The sequence below is a fragment of the Carcharodon carcharias genome, chromosome 6 (assembly GCF_017639515.1).
Source record: "Carcharodon carcharias isolate sCarCar2 chromosome 6, sCarCar2.pri, whole genome shotgun sequence".
Lineage (NCBI taxonomy): Eukaryota > Metazoa > Chordata > Chondrichthyes > Lamniformes > Lamnidae > Carcharodon > Carcharodon carcharias.
In genome coordinates, this window is record NC_054472.1 from 142,807,753 (window position 1) to 142,828,315 (window position 20,563).

General features: G+C 40.8%; 1 protein-coding gene across 3 annotated transcripts in view; it reads left to right on the top strand.

Annotated features, from left to right (window-relative positions):
* LOC121279373 (transmembrane protein 241-like) overlaps nt 1–20,563 on the top strand; it is a 218,613-nt gene that overhangs the window by 158,626 nt on the left and 39,424 nt on the right. For 2 of the 3 annotated variants that reach the window (XM_041190569.1, XM_041190571.1), the window contains one exon: nt 19,431–19,495. In XM_041190569.1, coding sequence (XP_041046503.1) covers nt 19,431–19,495 — 65 coding nt within the window. Of the gene's footprint in view, nt 1–16,196; nt 16,416–19,430; nt 19,496–20,563 lie in introns of all 3 variants that reach the window. The other variant, XR_005943375.1, reaches the window with a different exon arrangement.

The following is a 20,563-nucleotide window of genomic DNA, read 5'->3' on the forward strand; positions in this document are numbered from 1 at the left end:
GTATAAATTTCATCATGTTTCTATTTCTCTTCAGTTCTGAAGAAGGATTTGAATCATTAACTCTGTTTCTCTCCACAGATGTTGCTAGACCTGAGTTTTTCCAGCATTTTCTGCTTTGTTCCAGCAAGTTAGGTTAGCTTGTTAAGTAGAGAACTGGCTAGGGTGGTAGTTATCTGTCAATCACCTGAAAGCAGTTGGTTCAAGTGATGTTAATTGCTGTAGCAGGAAGTGAAACTACTTATTGACGCAGCAGAGGGTCTATAAAGGAGATAGGCTTTTCAAGCCGCACAACCAGTAAAGGGCATGTGAGGAGACAGGTAACTATGCCTGAGTGAGACAGACTGAGTGAGTTGCGAATTAGGTTCACGTGGGATTCGGTGCACGGGGGAAAGAGATGTAGTATACATAGGAATTATTTTAAGTTAATTAGGTGAGTAATTAAATTAAGTTAACTAAATAACAAGTAACAATGGCAGGACAGATGTTGTGTTGCAGCTGTGAGATGTGGGAACTTTTGGACGCTAAGGCAATCCGTGACAAACACGTCTGCAGGAAGTGTAAGCAGCTAGAGGAATTCAGGATCAGGATTATTGATCTGGAAGCCGAACTGCAGATACTGCGTAACATAAGGGAGGGGGAGAAATACCTGGACACTTTGTTCCAGAAGATATGCCTCTTAGAATAGAGTCGTCTGTTTTGGTCAGCAGTGAGGGATAAGTGGATGTGACCATGAATGAGGCAGGTAATGGGACCGAGCAGACAGTAGTGGAGGAGCCTCATACTTAGCAGTTATCAAACGGGTTTGAAGTGCTCACAACCTATGTGGACAGAAGCAAGGTCTGCAAGGTGGATGAGCAGGCACCATGGTACAGGAAGCCGTTAAAGCCAGGAGAGCAAACAGGAATGTAATGGCAGTAGGGACAGTATAGTGAGGGGAATTGACACTGTTCTCTGCAGCAAAGAGCGAGAGCCCAGAAGGCTACTTTGCCGTCCCTGGGCCAGGACTCAGGACATCTGCTTAAGGCTGGAGAGGAACTTGCAGTGGGAATGGGAGGATCGAGTTGTCATGGTCCATGTAGATACCAACAACATAGGCAGGACAAGGAAGGAGGTTCTGCCTAGTCAGTTTAAGAAGCTAGGTATCAAATTAAGAAGTATAAGAACATAAGAAATAATAACAGGAGTGGACCATTCAGCCCCTTGAGCCTCCTCCGCCATACAATAAGATCATGGCTGATCATCTTATGTTTTGATTTCCACATTCCCATCTAACCCCGATAACCTTAGATTCCCTTGCCAAACAAGAATTCATCTACCTCTGCCTTAAAAATATTCAATGACCCCACCTCCACCACCTTCTGAGACAGAGAATTCCAAAGTCACACGACTCTGAGAAAAGAATTCTCCTCATCTCTGCCCTAAAAGGGCAACCTCTAATTTTAAAACAGTGTACCTTAGTTCTGGACTCACCCACAAGAGGAAACATCTTTTCGACATCCACCTTGTCAAGGCCGTTCAGGATCAATCACCCCTCACTCTTCTAAACTCCAGTGGAAACAAACCCATTCTGTCCAGCCTTCCCTCATAAGACAACCCACTCATCCCAGGTATCAATCTAGTAAACCTCCTTTGAACTGCCTCCAATGCATTTACATCCTTCCTGAAATAAGGAGACTAAAACTGCACACAGTATTCGAGGTGTGGTCTCACCTATGTCCTGTATAACTGAAGCATAACATCCTTTTATGTTCAATCCCTCTTGTAATAAAGGATAGCATTCCATTAGCCTTCTTAATTACTTGCTGTACCTGCATACTAAATGTTTGTGATTCATGTACTAGAACACTTAGATCCCTCTGCACCTTAGAATTATGCAGCCATACTCCATTTAAGTAATACTCTGCTTTTTTGTTCTCCCTGCCAAAGTGAACATCGTCACATTTTCCCACATTAAACTCCATCTGCCAGATCATTGCCCACTCACTCAACCTATCTATACTCATCTGCAACCTCCTCATGCCCTCCTTACCTTTGAGCAGAACCTCAAAGGTAATAATGTCTGGATTATTACCTGAGCCAGATGCAAATTGGCATAGGGCAAATAAGATTCGAGAGATGAATGCGAGGCTCAAAGACTGGTGTGGGAGAAGTGAGTTCCAGCTTGTGGAACACTGATGCCAGTACTGGGGAAAGGTGGGGGCTGTACCGTTGGGATGGTCTGCACCTGAACCGTGCTGGGATGAGTGTTCTTGTGAATCGCAGAACTAGGGAAGTAGAGAGGGCTTTAAACTAAACAAGGAGGGGGGTGTGGGGGATATATGCTTGGGTCGATATGGTAAATCAAGGGGTAGATCCAAGGCAAGGGATCATAATAGTAATATGGAAATTGAGGGTCAGAGAATAGCAGGAAGGGGCAGAGAGATAAAACCTAAGAATACACCAATTGTCAAGACTAGATGTTACAAAGATAACAAAAAGACAAAACTAAAGGCTCTGTATCTGAATACACATAGCATTCATATCAAAATAAATGAAGTAATAGCGCACTTTGAAGTAAATAAGTATGATCTGATGCCATTATGGAGATATGGCTGCAGGATGACAAAAATTGGGTCCTGAGTATTGAGGGGTATTTGACACTCAATAAGAATAGGAAGCTGGTAAAGGTGGAGGGGTAGCACTGTTGATTATGGGTGACATTTGTTCAATAGTTCGAGATGACCTTGTTTCAGGAGATCAGGATGTAGAATCGGTTTGGGTGGAGATGAGGAATAGTAGGGGAAAGAAGTCACCAGTGGAAGTGGCCTACAGGGCCCCTAACAGTAACCACAATTTAGGACAAAGTATGCAATAAGAAATATTGTGTGCTTGTGATAAAGTAGTGGCAATAATCATGAGTGCTTTTAATCTACATACAAACTGGAAAAATCAGCTTGGCAGTAGTATTCTAGATGAGGAGTTCATAGAATGCTTTTGAGAAAGTTGCTTAGAGCAGCATGTTCTGGAACCAAACAGAGAGCAGGTTGTTTGGAATCTTTCAGAATACTCAGAATAGAATTTTTCTTTATAGTTGGAATATACTTAAAGGGAGGACCCACCATCCATGGTTAACTAAAGAAGTTAAGGAAAGCATCAAACTTAAGGTAAAAGCATAAAAATGTGCACAGGTAAGTGGTAGATCAGATGATTTGGTCATAATTTAAAGAACGGCAGAGAGTGACTCAAACGTTTTTATTCATTCACAGGACGTGGGATTCGCTGGCTGGGCCAGCATTTATTACCCATCCCTAGTTGCCCTTGAGAAGGTGGTGATGAGCTGCTGCCTTGAACCGCTGTAGTCCACGTGGTGTAGTGCTGTTAGGCAGGGAGTTCTAGGATTTTGACTCAGCGACAGTGAAGGAGCGGCGATATATTTCCAAGTCAGAATGGTTAATCAGGAGTAAGAAATTAGAATGTGGAGAAGATGGCAAGAAATGTAAAAATGGATAGCAAGAGTTTCTACAGGTATTTAAAAAGGAAAGAATAAGTAAAGTGACTGTTGGTTCTCTAGAGAGTTAGAATGTGGAGTTAATGGTGGATAATAAGGAAATGGTGGATAAAATGAACAAATATTTTGCTTTTGTCTTCGCTACAGAGGATACAAAAAACATTCCAGTAATAGCTATAAATCAGGAAGTGGAAGGGAGAGGGGAACTTGGTGAAATTGCAATCACTAGGCAAGTCTCCGGGTCCTGATGGACATCATCCTAAAAGAGATGGCTAATGAGATAGTAGATGCGTTGATGTTAAAATTCCCCATATTCTGGAAAGGTTCCATCAGGCCGGAAAGTGGCAAATATAGCCCCTCTATTCAAGAAGGGAGAGAGGCAGAAAACAGGAAACTATAAGCCAGTTAGCTTGACGTCTGTCCTGGGGAAGTTGTTAGAATCGATCATCAAGGAGGTTATAGCTGGGCATTTAGTGAAATTCGAGGTAATCAGGAAGAACTAGCATGGTTTTGTGAAAGGGAAATCATGTTTAACCAATTTATTGGCGTTCTTTGAAGGAGTAACATGCTGTAATTGGATTTCCCAAAGGCATTTGATAAGGTGCCACATCACAGGTTATTGCAGAAAATAAAAGCTCATGGTGTAGGGCTAATGTATTCGCATGGATAGAAGATTGGCTGTCTGGCAGAAAACAGAGAGTATGCATAAATGGGTCTTTTTCTGATTGGCAGGATGTGATGAACAGAGTCCTGCACGGATCTGTGCTGGGGCCTCAACCTTTCACCATTCATATCAATGACTTAGATGAAGGGAATGAAGACATGATAGCTAACTTTGCAGATGACGCAAAGATAGGTAGGAAAGTATGTTGTGAAGAGGACATAAGGAGGCTGCAGACAGATATAGATAGGTTGAGTGACTGGGCAAAAGCATGGCAAATAGAGACTTAGAAAAATAGGAGGAGGGGTAGGTCATTCAGCCCTTCGAGCCTGCTTCACCATTCAATTTGATCATCGCCGATCCTCTATCTCAACGCCATACTCCTGCTCTCTCCCCATACCCCTTGATGCCTTTAAAGTCTAGAAATCTATCTATTTCCTTCTTAAATATATTCAGTGGTTTGGCCTCTGCAGCCTTCTGTGGTAGAGAATCCAACAGGTTCACCACCATTTGAGTGAAGAAGTTTCTCCTCATCTCAGTCCTAAATGGCCTACCTGTATCTTGAGATTATGACCCCTTGTTCTAGACCCCCCAGCCAGAGGAAACATCATCCCTGCATCCAGTCTGTCCAGCCCTGTCAGAATTTTATACATTTCAATGAGATCCCCTCTCATTCTTCTAAACTCCAGTGAATACAGGCATGGTCAGCCCAATATCTCCTCATAAGACAATCCTGCCATCCAGGAATCAGTCTGGTAAACCTTCGCTGCACTCTATCTATGACAAGTATATCATTCTTAGGAAATGAGACTACAACTGCACACGATACTCCAGGTGTGGTCTCACCAAGGCCCGGTATAGCTGCAGTAAGATATCCTTGCTCCTGTACTCAAATCCTCTCACAATGAAGGCCAACATATTATTTGCCTTCTTAACTGCTTGCTGCACCTGCATGCTTACTTTGTGATTGGTGTACAAGGACACCCAGTCCCTTTGTACATCAACATTTCGCAATCTATCACCATTTAATAATACTCTGCCATTCTGTTTTTCATACCAAAGTGGATAATTTCACACTAATCCATGTTATACTGCATCAGCCATGTATTTGCCCACCCACTCAACTTGTCCAAATCGCCTTGAAGCCTCTTAACATCCTCCTCACCACTCAGATTCCCACCAAGTTTTGTGTCATTAGAAAACTTGGAAATATTACAATTGGTTTCCTCTTCCAAATTATTGATATACATTGTGAATAGCTGGGGCCCAAGCACTAATCCCTGCGGTACCCCATTAGTCACCACTTGCCACTCTGAAAAAGACCCATTTATTCCTACTCACTGTTTTCTGTCTCCTAACCAATTCTCAATCCATGCCAATATATTACCCCAATCCCATGTGCTTTAATTTTACACACTAACCTCTTATGTGGGACTTTATCAAAAGCTTTCTGAAAATCCAAATACACCACATCCACTGGTTCTTCCTCATCTATTCTGCTAGTTACGTCGTCAAAAAACTCCAGCAGATATGTCAAACATGATTTCCCTTTCACAAATCCATGTTGACTTTGTTTAATCCCGTTGATATTGTCTAAGTGTCCTGTTATCACACCCTTTATAATAGACTCTAGCATTTTCACTACCACTGATGTTAGGCTAACCGGTCTGTAATTCCATGTTTTTTCCCTCCCTCCTTTTTTAAATAGTGGGGTTACATTTGCCACCCTCCAATCTGCTGCGACTATTCCAGAATGTACAGAATTTTGGAAGATGACAACCAAAGCACCCAATATTTCCATGGCCACCTCCTTTAGCACCCTGGGGTGTAGATTATCAGACCCTGGGGAATTATTGGCTTTCAGTGCCATTAATTTTTTCCTGCACTGTTTTTTACTAATACTAATTTCTTTCAATTCTTTCTTCTCACTAGACCTTTGGTTCCCTAGTATCTCTGGGAAGTTATTTGTCTCTTCCTCTGTGAAGGCAGAACTAAAGTAATTGTTTAATTGCTCTGCAGAACATCCTCATGGATTGTAACGTGGGAAAATGGGAAGTTGTTCACTTTGGCATGAAGAATAAAAAGGCAGAGTATTACTTAAATGGAGAACAGGTGAAGAATTCCGAGCTACTGAGGGATCTAGGTGTTCTATTGCACGTGTCACAAAAAGTCCATATGAGGATACAGCAAGCAATTAAAAAGGCTAATGGAAAGCTATCCTTTATTACGAGAGGAATTGAACATAAAAGCAAGGATCAAAAACAAAAAAATGCTGGAAAAACTCTGACAGCATCTGTGAAGAGAAAGACAGAGTCACCGTTTCAAGTCCATATGAAGAAGAGTCATACGGACTCGAAACGTTGACTCTGTCTTTCTCTCCACAGATGCTGTCAGGCCTGCTGAGTTTTTCCAGCATTTTTTGTTTTTGTTTCAGATTTCCAGCATCCACAGTATTTTGCCTTAAAGTAAGGATGTTCTGCTTCAGTTACACAGGGCATTGGTGAGACCACATCTCGAATATTATGTGCAGTTTTGGTCGTCTTATTAAAGGAAGGATGTAAATGCATTGGAGGTGGTTCAGAGGAGATTTACTAGATTGATACCTGGAATGAGCAAGTTGGCTTATGAGGAAAGGTTAGACAGACTGGTCTTACTTCCACTGGAGTTTAGAAGAGTGAGAGGTGACTTGATTGAAGTATATAAGATCCTGAACATTATTGACAAGGTGAATGTGGAAAGGATGTTTCCTCTTGTGGGTGAGTCCAGAACTAGGGGCACTGTTTTAAAATTAGGGGTTGCTCTTTTAGGACAGAGATGAGGAGAAACTTTTTCTCTGAGGGTTGTGTGACTTTGGAATTCTCTGCCTCAGAAGGCATTGGAGGCAGGGTCATTAAATATTTTTTAAGGCAGAGGTAAATAGATTCTTGCTAGGCAAGGGGATCAAAGATTATAGGGGGTAGCTGAAAATGTAGAACTCAAAACACAAACATCAGCCATGATCTTATTGAATGGTGGAGCAAGCCTGAGGGGCTGAACGGCCTACTCCAGCTCCTATTCCATATGGTCGACAGCATGTGGCTCAGAGATCATGCCCTAAGATGATGAATGGGCTACTACATGAAAACCAACTACGTAAGAACTAGAAGAGGTATCCAGCACTCGTGAAATTATTCTCCAGTATGGTTAGAGAGAATAGGAGAAAATGAAAGTTTCAATGACTAATAAAAATGGCACATTTGCTAACTCTTCTAGTGATAAAATTATGTCTTTAACATGAATAATTTTCAAAATATAAAGCCAACTTTATAATTTCTTCAACATTTGATGAGTGCTATTTTTCTTTAAACTTTCTTTCCCATAGGGCAGATGTGAGTTTGTGAGAATTTACAGAATGTGCTAATTTAGATTCATCCTTTAAATTCATGTTTTGCTGTTGTAGCAAATAAATATTATGTAATGATGTACTTTGATTTTGATTCTCAAATAATTTTCCTTCCTGATTGCAAAGTATTTCTCTTATTATACCTTATTGATAAATAAGGTCCCAGAATTCTGCAGTAATGGTAATATAGTTACACACTCTGTCCAATCCATGTAATTTGATTACCCCTTGTAACTGATGTTACCACTGTTTTTATGATTGAGACCATACTATTTACCACAAATAAAATATGGATGAGGGGGAATGAGTTAAATGCTAGAATTTGATCTCCAGGTTCTCAGGAGTCTGTGATGCCATTTGAAGCCTGAAATTAAACTACAGACTTACAAACTATCTTGACTGCCCATAATTCTAGTTCAAATGGTCTAAAAACAGGAAGTTATTGAACTTGAGTTCTGTAATTTAAAAAAACATAATTTTGCTTATGTGTTTTGAGACAGATGACATGTACTCTCCAGGATAGTTATGTAGAAATAGATGACTTCATCAGCTCAAGGTATCTTGCCACATAAAGCTGATAGAGATGTGCCACACAGTTTGATTGTCAGGGGCAATGAAGTGGACTACAGTGAATTTGAATACCATCCTTTCAACTTTAAAACCCAAGTTCTGTTACAGCCAAGACTAGACTGAAATTCTCCTTTTTTAGTTACAAAGGACTTAAGTAAAACATGTTATGAGAATACTTAATGTTTGACTTAAGAAGCTGTCCAAAATCAAAACTACAGAGATCACGGTTGAAGGTGGGAATTCAGCAATGGTAATGCCATTGACCGTCAAGAGGAGATGGTTGGATTCTCTCTTGTTGGAGATGGCTATTGCCTATAGCACTTATCTGGCACCGTTGTTACTTGCCACTTTTCAGCCCAGGCCTGAATGTTGTCCAGGTCTTACTACATGCAAACATGGACAGTTTCAGTATTTGAGGAGTTAAATTTGGTACTAGACACTGTGCAATCATCAAAACTCCACGACTTCTGACCTTACATTGGAAAGAAGGTCATTGATGAAGCAGCTGAAGATGGTTGGAGGTAGGGCACTACTCTGAGGAACTGCTGCAATGATGTTCTAGGACTGAGATGTTTGGCCTCCCAATAGCCACAACCATCTTCCTTTTGTGCTAGGTACAGTTTCAACCACTGGAGAGCTTCCCCCCTGATTCCCACTGACTTCAATTTTGCTACAGCAAATGCCATACTCAGTCAAATGCTGCCTTGATGTCAAGGGAAGTAATTCTCACCTCATCTCTTGAATTCAACTCTTGCCCATTGTAATGAGTTCAGGAGCCAGGTGTCTCTGGTGGAACCCAAACTGAGCATCAGTGAACAGGTTATTGCTGAGTAAGTGCCGCTTGATAGCACCGTCGATGACAACTTCCATCACTTTGCTGATGTTTGAATAGACTGATGGATTGGTAATTGGCCAGATTTGATTTTTCCTGTTTATTTTCAACACAGTATACCTGGGACAGCATGACTAGGAGCATGGCATTCTGGAGCACATGTCTTTAGTGTTACAACGAGATGTTGTCAGGGCCCATAATCTTTGCAGTATTCAGTGCCTTCAGCCATTTCTTAATATCATTTGGAGTGAATCAAATTGGCTTAAGATTGGATATTCGGGACTTCAAGAGGAAGCCAAGATGGATCATCCACTTGGTACTCCTGGCTGAAGATGGTTATAAATGCTTCAGTCTTGACTTTTGCACTAACATGCAGGGCTCCCTCATCATTGAAAATAGGAATGGTTGTGGAGCCACCTCCTCCAGTGAGTTGTTTAATTGTGCTCCACCATTCGTCACTGGATGTGACAGCACTGCAGAGCTTTGACCTGATCTGTTGGTTGTGGGATAATTGAGTTCTGTCTATTATATGCAAGGGGAACTGATTAGATTCTCTCCTGTTGGAGATGGTCATTGCAATAGTTATTGTTCAATGTAGAACAATATTACATATATGACATTGGTATTATATGTTTTACATTTAAGGTGGGAGTGCAAGATTGGTTAGCAAGATTCGTCTGAGCCAGCCAGAGAGCAGGCTATACTAGACCTGATTTGAGCAACAAGATGGGATTAATTGATAACCTCATAGTGAAGGCACCTTTAGGTGGCAGCGATCATAATATGATTGAATTTTACATTCATTTTGAGGGAGAAACAAGTGCATCCAAGACTAGTTTTTTAAACTTAAATAAGGGCAATTATGAGGACATGAAAGCAGAGCTAGCTAAAGTGAACTGGCGAATGACGTTAAGGGATATGTCAATAGAAGTTCAGTGAAAGACATTTAAAGGGATATTTCAAAATACACAATAGATATATTCCAATGAGAGAGAAAATTTTCAAGGGGAGGGTTCACCATCCATGGTTAACTTAAAAAGTTAAAGACAGAATCAAACTTAAAGAAAAAACATATAATTACACAAAGACAAGTGACAGGTCAGAAGATTGGAAAGAATATAAAGAACAGCAAAGAATGACTAAACGATTAATAAGGAAGGAAGAATTAGAATACGGGAGAAAGCTAGATAGAAATATAAAAACAGATAGTAAGAGTTTCTATAGATATTTTTAAAGGAAACGAGTTAACAAAGTGAGCATTGGTCCTTTGGAGTGTATGTCTGGGGAATTTGATAATGGAAGGTAGCGTGATGGCAGATGAATTAAACAGGTGTTTTTCTTCAGTCTTCACTATAGAGGACACAAGTAACATGCCGGAAATAGCTGTAAATCAGGAAATGGAAGGGAGGGAGGAACTCGGGGGAAAATTACAATCACCAGGGAAATGGTATTGAGCAAATTGTTGGGGCTGCGGGCTGACAAATCCCGAGGTCCAGATGGACTTCAGTCTCGGGTCTTGAGAGAAGTGTCTAGTGAGATAGTTGATGCATTGGTTTTAATTTTCCAAAATTCCCTAGATTCAGGGAAGGTTCCATTAGATTGGAAAATAGCAAATGGTAACTTCTATATTAAAAAACGGGACGGAGTTAGAAAGCAGGAAACTACAAGCCTAATATCTTTCTTAGGGAAAATGTTAGAAGCTATTGTTAAAGATGTTACCGCAGGAAACTTAGAAAAATTCAAGGCAATCAGGCAGAGTCAACATGGTTTTGTGAAAAGGAAAGCATTTTTAACCAATTTAAAGGAGTCACATTTGTGGATATAGGGGAACCGGTGGATGTGCTGTACTTAGATTTTCAGAAGACATTTGATAAAGTGCCACATCAAAGGTTATTGCAGAAAATAACGGGTACCATGTTGGCATCGATAGAAGATTGGCTAGCTAACAGGAAGCAGAGAGTTGGCATAAATGGGTCTTTTTCTGGTGGGCAGGATGTGGCGAGTGATGTGCCACAGGGATCAGTGCTAGGGCCTCAACTTTGACCAATTTATATAAATGACTTTGATGAAGGGACCAAAGGAATGGTTGCTAAATTTGCTGACAACACAAATGTTCCTTGATTTCAGTTCTGAATGGCCCAACTTTAATTTTAAGTTTAGCCCCCTTATACAAGAGGAAAGACTTTCACTATATCTACCCTATTGAATCTTTTTTATTTTAAACACGCTGATTAGATCATTCCGAATGTATTATGCTTAAGGCAACACAAGCCAAGTTTATGCAACTTGCACTCATTATTTAACCCCTGAAATCTTAGTATTCTAGCAGTTCATTCTGGTAAATCTGTACTGCACCTCCTCCAAGGCCATTCCTGAGATGCAGCACCTAGAACTAAAGCCTAAGACTCTGAGGAACTGAAACATCGCTTCCTGCCTTTTGGGATAAATGTAAATATTCCATTAGCATTTTTTTGTATCTGTCCACTAACTTTTAGTGATTTCTGTATACTGACATCTGAATCTCTTGTTCCCTGACAGTTCCTTATATCTCACCATTTAGAAAATAATCTGATTTATCTGTCTTAGATCCAGTGCGGATGACTGCACACTTTCCCACATTAAGCTTCATTTGCCACAGTTTTGCCAACTCACTTAATCTGTCTCTTGCTTTGTAAAGCCCTGCTCCCATCTACACTGCGTATTGTGCCTTTCAACTTAGTGCCATCTGCTAACTTTGATGTTCTGTATCCCTTCGTTCAAATCATTGATGTATATGATGAAAAGCTGAGACCTCAGTACAGATCCCTGGGGAGCACCACTTGTGGCCTATTTTGTTCTACCAAGACTCTTATTAACGAGCTAGACTCTTGCCAGTTTATTTACCACAATTATATTGTGTGATATTACTCTGTGAACAAACATCTTTAATATAATTATCAATAACAATTGGTGTGATTTTTCACTATGCATATTATTTCTAAGATTTTTGTTTCCATATATTTTATGAAGACTATATCATATTCCAAATGCCAGAAATACACTCCCTTTGTAAATCCAACTGGAGAATTTCAAAGAATAAGCATTTTAAACCACAATAATGGAATAAGAGAGAGTTCAGAGAATAAACACTCAAAACCCACATTCCATCATAATAAGCTGATGAGTATTTGCATTGCCACCAATATCTCTGAACCAAACCACAAAGGCACCATTAAAGTAATCTCAATTTTATCCTCATAATTCTTTAACCGATTATTATTTAACATTTAATGTAAAAAAAACCCATGAGATAGATAGATATATGTATATTATTCATAGCACTAATCATAATTCATTTTCTGCATAAGAAAAGTCAAGGAAGGAAAATGTCATTCAGCAAATCAAAACCTAACCATCCCATTAAAACTTCCAGCTGCTTGGTTGCTTTAAAGTTATAGGGCAGAATTTCCCTGGTACCAGATGGTTCCCCAACGCATTCCTGCCACTGGTTAAGTTTCCCAGTGGATGGGCAGGGAGAGTGATTGGCTGCCTGCTGAATGGAAGCGGGCAGCTAATTTGCATATTTAAGGCCCCAATTAGGGGCAGTATTGCCTGTTTTTTGGCATTTTTCTGGCAGCAGAGCCCCCACTCCGTGGCAGTCTGGAGTTCCAGCAGAGCCTCAGGTTTCATTCCCAAAAGAGGGGACCATGCTCAGGAAAGGCAGGCCCCTCAACCCCTCTGAGCTATCTGTTTCAATCCAAGAGATTTCCCCTCTTGACCCCTTTGAAATGTTGTTTTAAACTTACCCGTCTCCAAGGGCATCTCCATATTGAGGCACCTGTGGTTCATGTCTTAAGAATGTAAGAAATAGAAGAAGGAATAGACCACAATTAAATTTTAGATGATAACACAATTTAGGCAAGAGAAGCAGGGGGAATGTGAGGAAGAACTTGTTATGCAGCAAGTGCTAATGACCTGGAACTTGCTATGCACAAGAATAGTGGAAGCGGAGACAATTAATGATTGCAAAAGGAAATTGGACAGGCACTTGAGGGAATTAAACTTGCAAGGCTACAGGAATAGGGCGGGGGAATGGGATGGACTGGATTGCTCCATGGAGAGCCAGCATTGAGTTGATGGGCCAAATGGCCTCCTTCTGTGCAGTAAATGACTCTATGATCCTTGATACCCAACCTACCCCCAGCTCTTCCAGTGGGGCTGCCGAGGCTTCTGAGCTACCAGCCCAGTGCTTGGGCTTGCAACGTCAGGAGCCTGCCCATGGAGGAGGCTGCCTCTGAGAAAATAGTACCCTGGTCTTGTCTGGCAAGTGAGGGTTCAGGACTCTGATTTGGTACCTATGTCAGTGTCCCGATAACCACGGGTAAATCCTGCCCACAGGTCAGTGTACCCCTGCTTTCCTATGATACACATTTCTCAGTTGTAATAAAATTTGAGGTAATGACCGCACACACTCTATGGGCAACCTTTGGATCAGCTGTCCGCCAAAGATATTTTGAGCAGGAAACCTGTGGCTGTTGATATTCTGTTTGAGTCAATAAAGGGTAGCATAGATATCCATGATATTTTTTTCTCCACTGGCTGAAGTGAAGGTCCATTATCTAGCATCCAGCTACCAATCAGTGAAATGTCCTCCCATTGAAGGCAGCTTTTTTTAATATTAAGGCACACCAAATTTGTAAAGGATAGGAGATGCGATTAATGAAGAAATTGGGTTGGTTGATATGTTTGGCTTTTAAAAGCCTTGATTTTAGTGAGTAGAAAGTAGACGAGAGGTTTTAGGCCCTGGTGGTGCCAGGAGAGCTGGCAGGCAGGAACTACAAGTAGCACTGCCAGCCGGCATGCCCAGCTCCAGTCCACCCCATGCTGTTTTCTGGGAGGCAGGAATGGGGCAGCGGGGGTGTGGGTGGCAGGGCAGCAGGGCTATCCACCCACATGCAGCAGGTAGTTGATTAAAGTAAATAAAAGCTGCTTAATGCAAATTATAGGAGGTCGCTTTGCCAGTCGGACTTCAGGTTACCGCAGGAGGAAGAAGCCAGTTTGACTGCCTGGATGCACAGCCTCCCAGCAGAAGACTCCAACACACCAAGCAGACCTAGAAGCCCTGCCTGCCTCTGTACAGCAGCAGCCAGATGCTGCCCTGTAGAAGCGTTCTCCCACACAGTGGTGACCTGGCTGCAAAAGCCATTTTTTAGTTTAAATTTTAAATAAGTTGGGGTGAGAGAGAGAGTGCTTCCATTTTGAAGCACCTTATTATTACCCCTCACTTACCTTCCATTGCAGACTGCTGCCCCTTAAAGCTGGAGGCCTTCTAGCTTGAAAGAGGCTGCCTGTTGTCTTTAATTTGATGGTGTGACTGCCCTCTGGCCATTAATTAATAGCCATGGGACAATGACTGTTTCCCGCCCAGTGGGGACTTCTGACCCACATTTGAGCCTGACGGTGAGGTTCAGAAGCCGAGAGGGAAAATTCAGCCCACGGAAGTTGACAGCTGAATTTGAATGTCAATTGAGAGCAGCATTCAAATCCAGGCTGCCTGAATGTCACCACTGGGACTATCAGTTAGCCTCCTTGTAAACCAGCCAGGTGGAAATTAACGCTCTGGAGCTTTATTTGAATAAATGTGATCATGTGCTTTGATCTTCCTAAGTTTTATCATCTTTATGCAAGTGAAAATGCGGTAACAATTATTGTTGCGACACTTTACCCTTTCTAGGTCAATATCATCGTATTCTCTACTCAGTATTAATGTATGAGCATCATTACCACAATTCAGGCAGCAGTTCCAGAAGAAAGCCCATCCATCACCTTGTGGCAACAACGGATGGGTAGCATATTATGCAACCTTGTCAATGGCATTCATATTCTGAGAACAAAGTCTCTTAAAAATATGGAGTTTGGATTCAAACACAAATATTTGGCTTCCACTGTCCCAAAATGCACTCTCCTCCTTAATCTACTACAGTGTAGTATTCCTTTCCCTTGCTCTCTCACCATTCATTAAGATTTCCCTAAGCAAGACAAGCCAATTAGTGCAACATTATGGAGAATTTGAGAATTATTGGGGAATGGAGAATATTAGAGCCAGGGGACACAGTTTAAAAACAAGAGGTCTCCCATTTAAAACAGAGGTGAGAAGAAATTCTTTTATATGAGGGTCGCGAATTTTGGAAACTCTCTTCCCCAGAAAGCAGTGGAGACAGGGTCAATGAATATTTTTAAGACAAAGGTAGGTAGATTCTTGACTAACAAGTAGATCAAAGGTTATCATGGGTAGGCGGCATGTGAAGTTGAGGCCACAATCTAATCAGCCATGACCTTATTGAATGGTGGAGGGGCTCGAGGGGCCAAATGGACGACTGCTGCTCCTAATTCATATGTTCGTAATTTTCTTTTGCAAACCCAACCACTGGAAATGATGCAGACAACTGACACTTTGAATCCTTAAAAATGAGAATGAGAAAAATTCTATGCTTTTTGCCAGGCTGAATTCAGGCTCTAATTTGAGTTTTTTTTTAAATCTGTTATTTATCAATTTCCTCTGCAATTCCCTTATTTCACCTCCTGAACTTCCCAACTCCTGTTGGGATATAGTACACAGGAGTTAGCCATGCACCAATATCTTGCACAAGTGTCCAAGCTCTGTTGGTGAATGTAAGTCGGTTACATGTCTTTTGGGGAATGAGGCATGACTGCCCATACCTGCCTTCCCCTTGACCCATAGGGGCAATACTTCACAACAGAATTCAGGAATAGAAACTTTGGTTGATTTATCTCTACCTGACCTGAGCCAAGAGACCCTGAAACAAATTCTAGAGCTCTACTTCTATCTCAGGAAACTCGACATCAAGACCAGATATTCAGAATTCTTGATTCACGGACTCAGTACACGATGGGCTGTGCATTGACCAACTCAATAATTTGAGAGCCTCTCCTTTTGTTTTAATATCGTAAATAATAAGGGGAAGTAATATCTGAATGATTAAAATTATAATTAACATGACTGCATTCAAACACAGATACTGGATTTAGGTGTTTGATTTTTTAATTTTCATCCTGTGGCTTTGGGATTTTCGTTAAATTCACACTTTCTCTTGTGGTTACCTTAAAGATGCCCTGAATATGGAGGTAACAAATTGATTATGGCTATAGAGGGGATGAATTACAGGGACAATTTCAATTTATCGCGGCTGGACTATGGGGCCATCTTATTTTATTTGGATTGTCACTTTTTTGCCTTTTGTTTTCACATTTCTCCGTTGATTAGATGCAGTAAACTTACTTCCGATGCTGAGGAATCCAGAACAAAAGGCCACCATCTGAAAATTAAGATAGGCCATCACGTATAAGTGAAATTAAGAAGCACTGTACACAAAGGGTAGTCAAAATATGGAGGTTGCTCTCCCAAAATGCTGTGGACGCTGGATAAATTAAAATTTTTCAAGACTGAGATGGATAAAATATTTTCAGTGTATTCAAGAGGCAGGTAAATGATCTATTTTTACTTAGTTATGTTGAAGAGTCATACGGACTCGAAACGTTAATTGTGTTCCTCTCTGCAGATGCTGCCAGACCTGCTGAGTTTTTCCAGGTATTTTTATTTTTGTTTTGGATTTACAGCATCCGCAGTTTTTTGCTTTTATCTTAGCAGGTAAATGATGTTGAGGTACGATCAACTATGATTTAGTTGAATGGTAGAATAGGTTGGATGGTTGGAATGGGCTATTCCTATTCAGATGTTTCTTTGTTGTCTGAATGCACTTGATTTCCCAGGTGTACATATACTAAAGTAAGCAGACACATTAGTTGAAATGTTCAGCTCCAACAAACCTGTGTATCTACCAATCAATTAAATATATCTTGTTATTGTAAGAAATCCTGGCTATTAGCACTGTTGCTTCCAGCCACAGCGTAGCACAGTGATTGACCAAATGTTATCTCAGTCTGCTTTGGAAATGATTGAGGAAGTGCGTGTTACCAAAGACACGTATATTCAGTTCAGATCACAAGGGGATACTATTATTTCACCCCTGGGATGAGCTATTGTAGAGTATATTAGGTAGTAAGGACACACCCCTAAATGCTCAGACTGTTTATGGGAGTGACTGGCACCACAATATCCGAGGGGAAATCTTAATCTAATCTATTTAAAGGGCACACCACTTACATACAATCATAAAACTGAATGTTCTAATTTTGGACTGGCAGAGAACTTGATTTGGCGAGGGAATTTAATTCCGGTGAGGTGGCCTTTTAATGATCATGCATGACATGCTATTGCATGTCAAAGGTTTCCCAACGTTGTTCATTGGAAAGCTCAGCTTTTAAGGTCCCGAGAATAGAATTCCAAAAGCTCATCCTGATGTCAGGAAACTGATTTTTGGCCTCACGCCAAGTTAAAATCCCTGGAAGATTCCACCCCCAATCTTTTTTAATGTCCTGGTGATTTTTCCCAGGGTTGCACACAGCAATGTCCTGGAGATTGATGTTCAATTCTTGGAGACTCCAGGCCAATCCTGGAGGGTTGGCAACCCTATACCAGACTTGTTGTATATTCCCAGAAGTAGAGAAGTTGCAGTTGTTTTTTTTTCCCTAGCAATGAAGCTGTGAAAATAGATTTTGTGTTTCAAGAAGAAAAATATAGGAAGGAATAAGAGCATCCATACCAATGTAAACAAGAGTGAGGTGGAAGTTCACAGTGTAAACTTTGGGAAAATGCAAATGTTAAGATATGTGCCTTATGTTCATTAACTGCCCACACTAATGTGCATGATACAGTATCAAGCAACAGTAGAAATAAGCAAACCTTCCTGGGAGTGAACTCCAATGACTGCATTAATCTGACCCTAGTAGGAGAAAATGACAATCCTGCGTCCCACTAGTACTTGGAAACATTCAATGTCAATCTTGGTACTAGAATTTTTGGAGCTAGGATACCATCTTTTATGCAAGTGTTATGACATTGACCCAGGGAAATTGGTTGATTTAAACTACTACCATTCTCTGGGTACAGGCAAGAAGTTATGAAATTTGCTCTGGGATCAGATTTAAGCTTATAACTTTGTTATTTGTGTACTGAGGAATGCCTAATGGTTTAAAAAAGATTAGATGTGTGGTAAATAAGTCCTTGTAAAGATCCTGACTGTATAGTAGCTGAGTTTTGTTTATTCATGCAGTCAGATAGCCTGGTGGTCAGCTTTATTGCTTCTCCCATTACCAGGTACAAGTTAATTTCTTTTTGGGGTGGTTTATTTTAGGAAGCAAAACAAATGTTATATCCAAATTGTGTATTGATAACATTTTTAATAAAACCTGCATTTTAATCAGTGATTGCTTCTTTTATTCAGATAGTTTGCTGCATTTTCATCATTTGCCTTTGGTATATTAAATATTCTGATCAGAAATATTTATTATTCTGCATCTGCCATCCTAGTTTTCTGACCGTAATAAACTTTAAGGATAGTAAAATAATCTGGTATATTAGTTTCTATTGATTAGAGCAATCTCTTCGTGAATTTAAAATTGAATTAGCCCCTCGACATCCAATGGCATTACCATCCCGGAATCCCCCCCTATCAACATCCTGGGGTTACCGTTGATCAGAACTGAACTGGACTAGCCACATAAATACCGTGGCTACAACAGCAGATCAGGGGCTAGGAATCCTGCAGCAAGTAACTCACCTCCTAACTCCCCAAAGCCTATCCACATCTACAAGGCACAAGTTAGATGTGTGATGGAATAGCCTCCACTTGCCTGGATGAGTGCAGCTCCAGCAACACCCAAGAAGCTTGACACCATCCAGAACAAAGCAGCCTGTTTGATTGGCACCCCTTCCACAAACATTCGTTCCCTCAACCACCAACGAACAGTGGCAGCAGTGAGTACCATTTACAAGATGCACTGCAGAAACTCACCAAGGTTCCTCAGGCAGCATCTTCCAAACCCAAAACTGCTACCATCTAGAAGGACAAGCACAACGGATACATGGGAACACCGCCACCTGGAAGTTCCCCTCCAAGCCACCAGCCACCCTGACTTGGAAATATATCGCCATAACTTCACTGGCGCTGGGTCAAAATCCTGAAACTCCCGGTCTAACAGCACTGTGGCTGTACCTACACCACAGGGACAGCAGCAGTTCAAGAAGGCAGCTCACCACAACCTTCTCAAGGGCAGTTAGGGATGGGCAATAAATGCTGACCTAGCCAATGATGCCCACATCCTGTAAAAATGAAGACAATGTATATAAATGTGTGATTTATGGGTTCCAGCCACTAATTGAGATTTGTCAGTTCTTGTCTGGACCATTGGGTGGGGATAGATGTGGTTGGGACCATTCCAAGAATTGGCAGTCCCTTTATTACAGTTCAAAATGACTCCTCCAGATTGGATCTTCGTGCTGCATAGGCTATTCTTTTGGGTCAGGTAGAAAAAGGAAAGGACAGAAGAGGAGAAAACTCTAAATATGTAAACATCTATGTTTTTATTGTGTGTTTAGGTTTTGACTGCGTGTTTGTCATTGGTTGTCTTTGAGACTCTTTTGAATGTACCTACAAGTTGCTGGTAAGTAAACACTTCATTACCTTAATACATATCTGACCATATAAAGGGTGAACTATAATTGCCGCAATAATGATTTAAAACCTTTAAAACCTTTCTCTTCCCCAGACAAAGTTGCAATGCTGCCTAGCATATATTTAAACTGCATTATTTTATATTTTTATAGCATACATGCACTTGTCACAAAGATGTACAATGGTATTTGGCTGCTCAGAGCAGGCCACTGTACTGTAGGTACGTATCGTACAACCTTGTGATATGCCAATAGTACTGATATATTTGTAGGAATTCAGTGCTCAACAGAGACATCATTTCACTTTATATATATATATATATATATATAATAAAACAAAACTCACAACTATATGCAACCCCTGTTAACCATTTTCTGTAATAAATTTGTTTGTCCGTAGGCTCCGGAAACTGCAGTCGCAAACTTGTAATAGTATAATTACACCCTCTTGCCAGAGGGGAAGTGTAAAGGTCACAGACAGTTTCCATTATAAATTAGAAACTAAGTTATAATGGCAATATAAACATAGGAGTTGAAGATCCAATGTTAAAATGGGGACTGAATTATAATTTGTGTTACACCTCCTCCAGACTCAACTTTCATTTCTTTGCTTGTCCCTTTACCGCCCTCTTTTGCCTTGCATTTTGTTATTTAATCTCTTGCCTCCCCTATCACAGACCTTCCTTTGTCCTTTCCCTGCCTCTGTACTTAATTAAAACCTGTTACATCTCACACTTTAGTTTTAATCAAAATTCATTGATCTGAGTATTTGCAGCATTTTCTGTTTTTATTTCTTTTTGTATGCCCTGGTGCAGATATGCCCGCCCCCTAACTCCACTTCATATGGAGATTCACGTGAAAGCCTTGGAAAGGGTGCAGAGAGGATTTGCCAGAATGATACTAGAGATGAGGGACTTCAGTTATGTTGTGAGACTGGAAAGGCTGGAATTGTTCTCCTTACAACAGCAAAGGTTAAGGGGAGATTTAATGGAGGTATTCAAAATTATTGGGAGATGTTGATAGAGTAGATAGGGAGAAACTGTTTCCATTAGCAATAG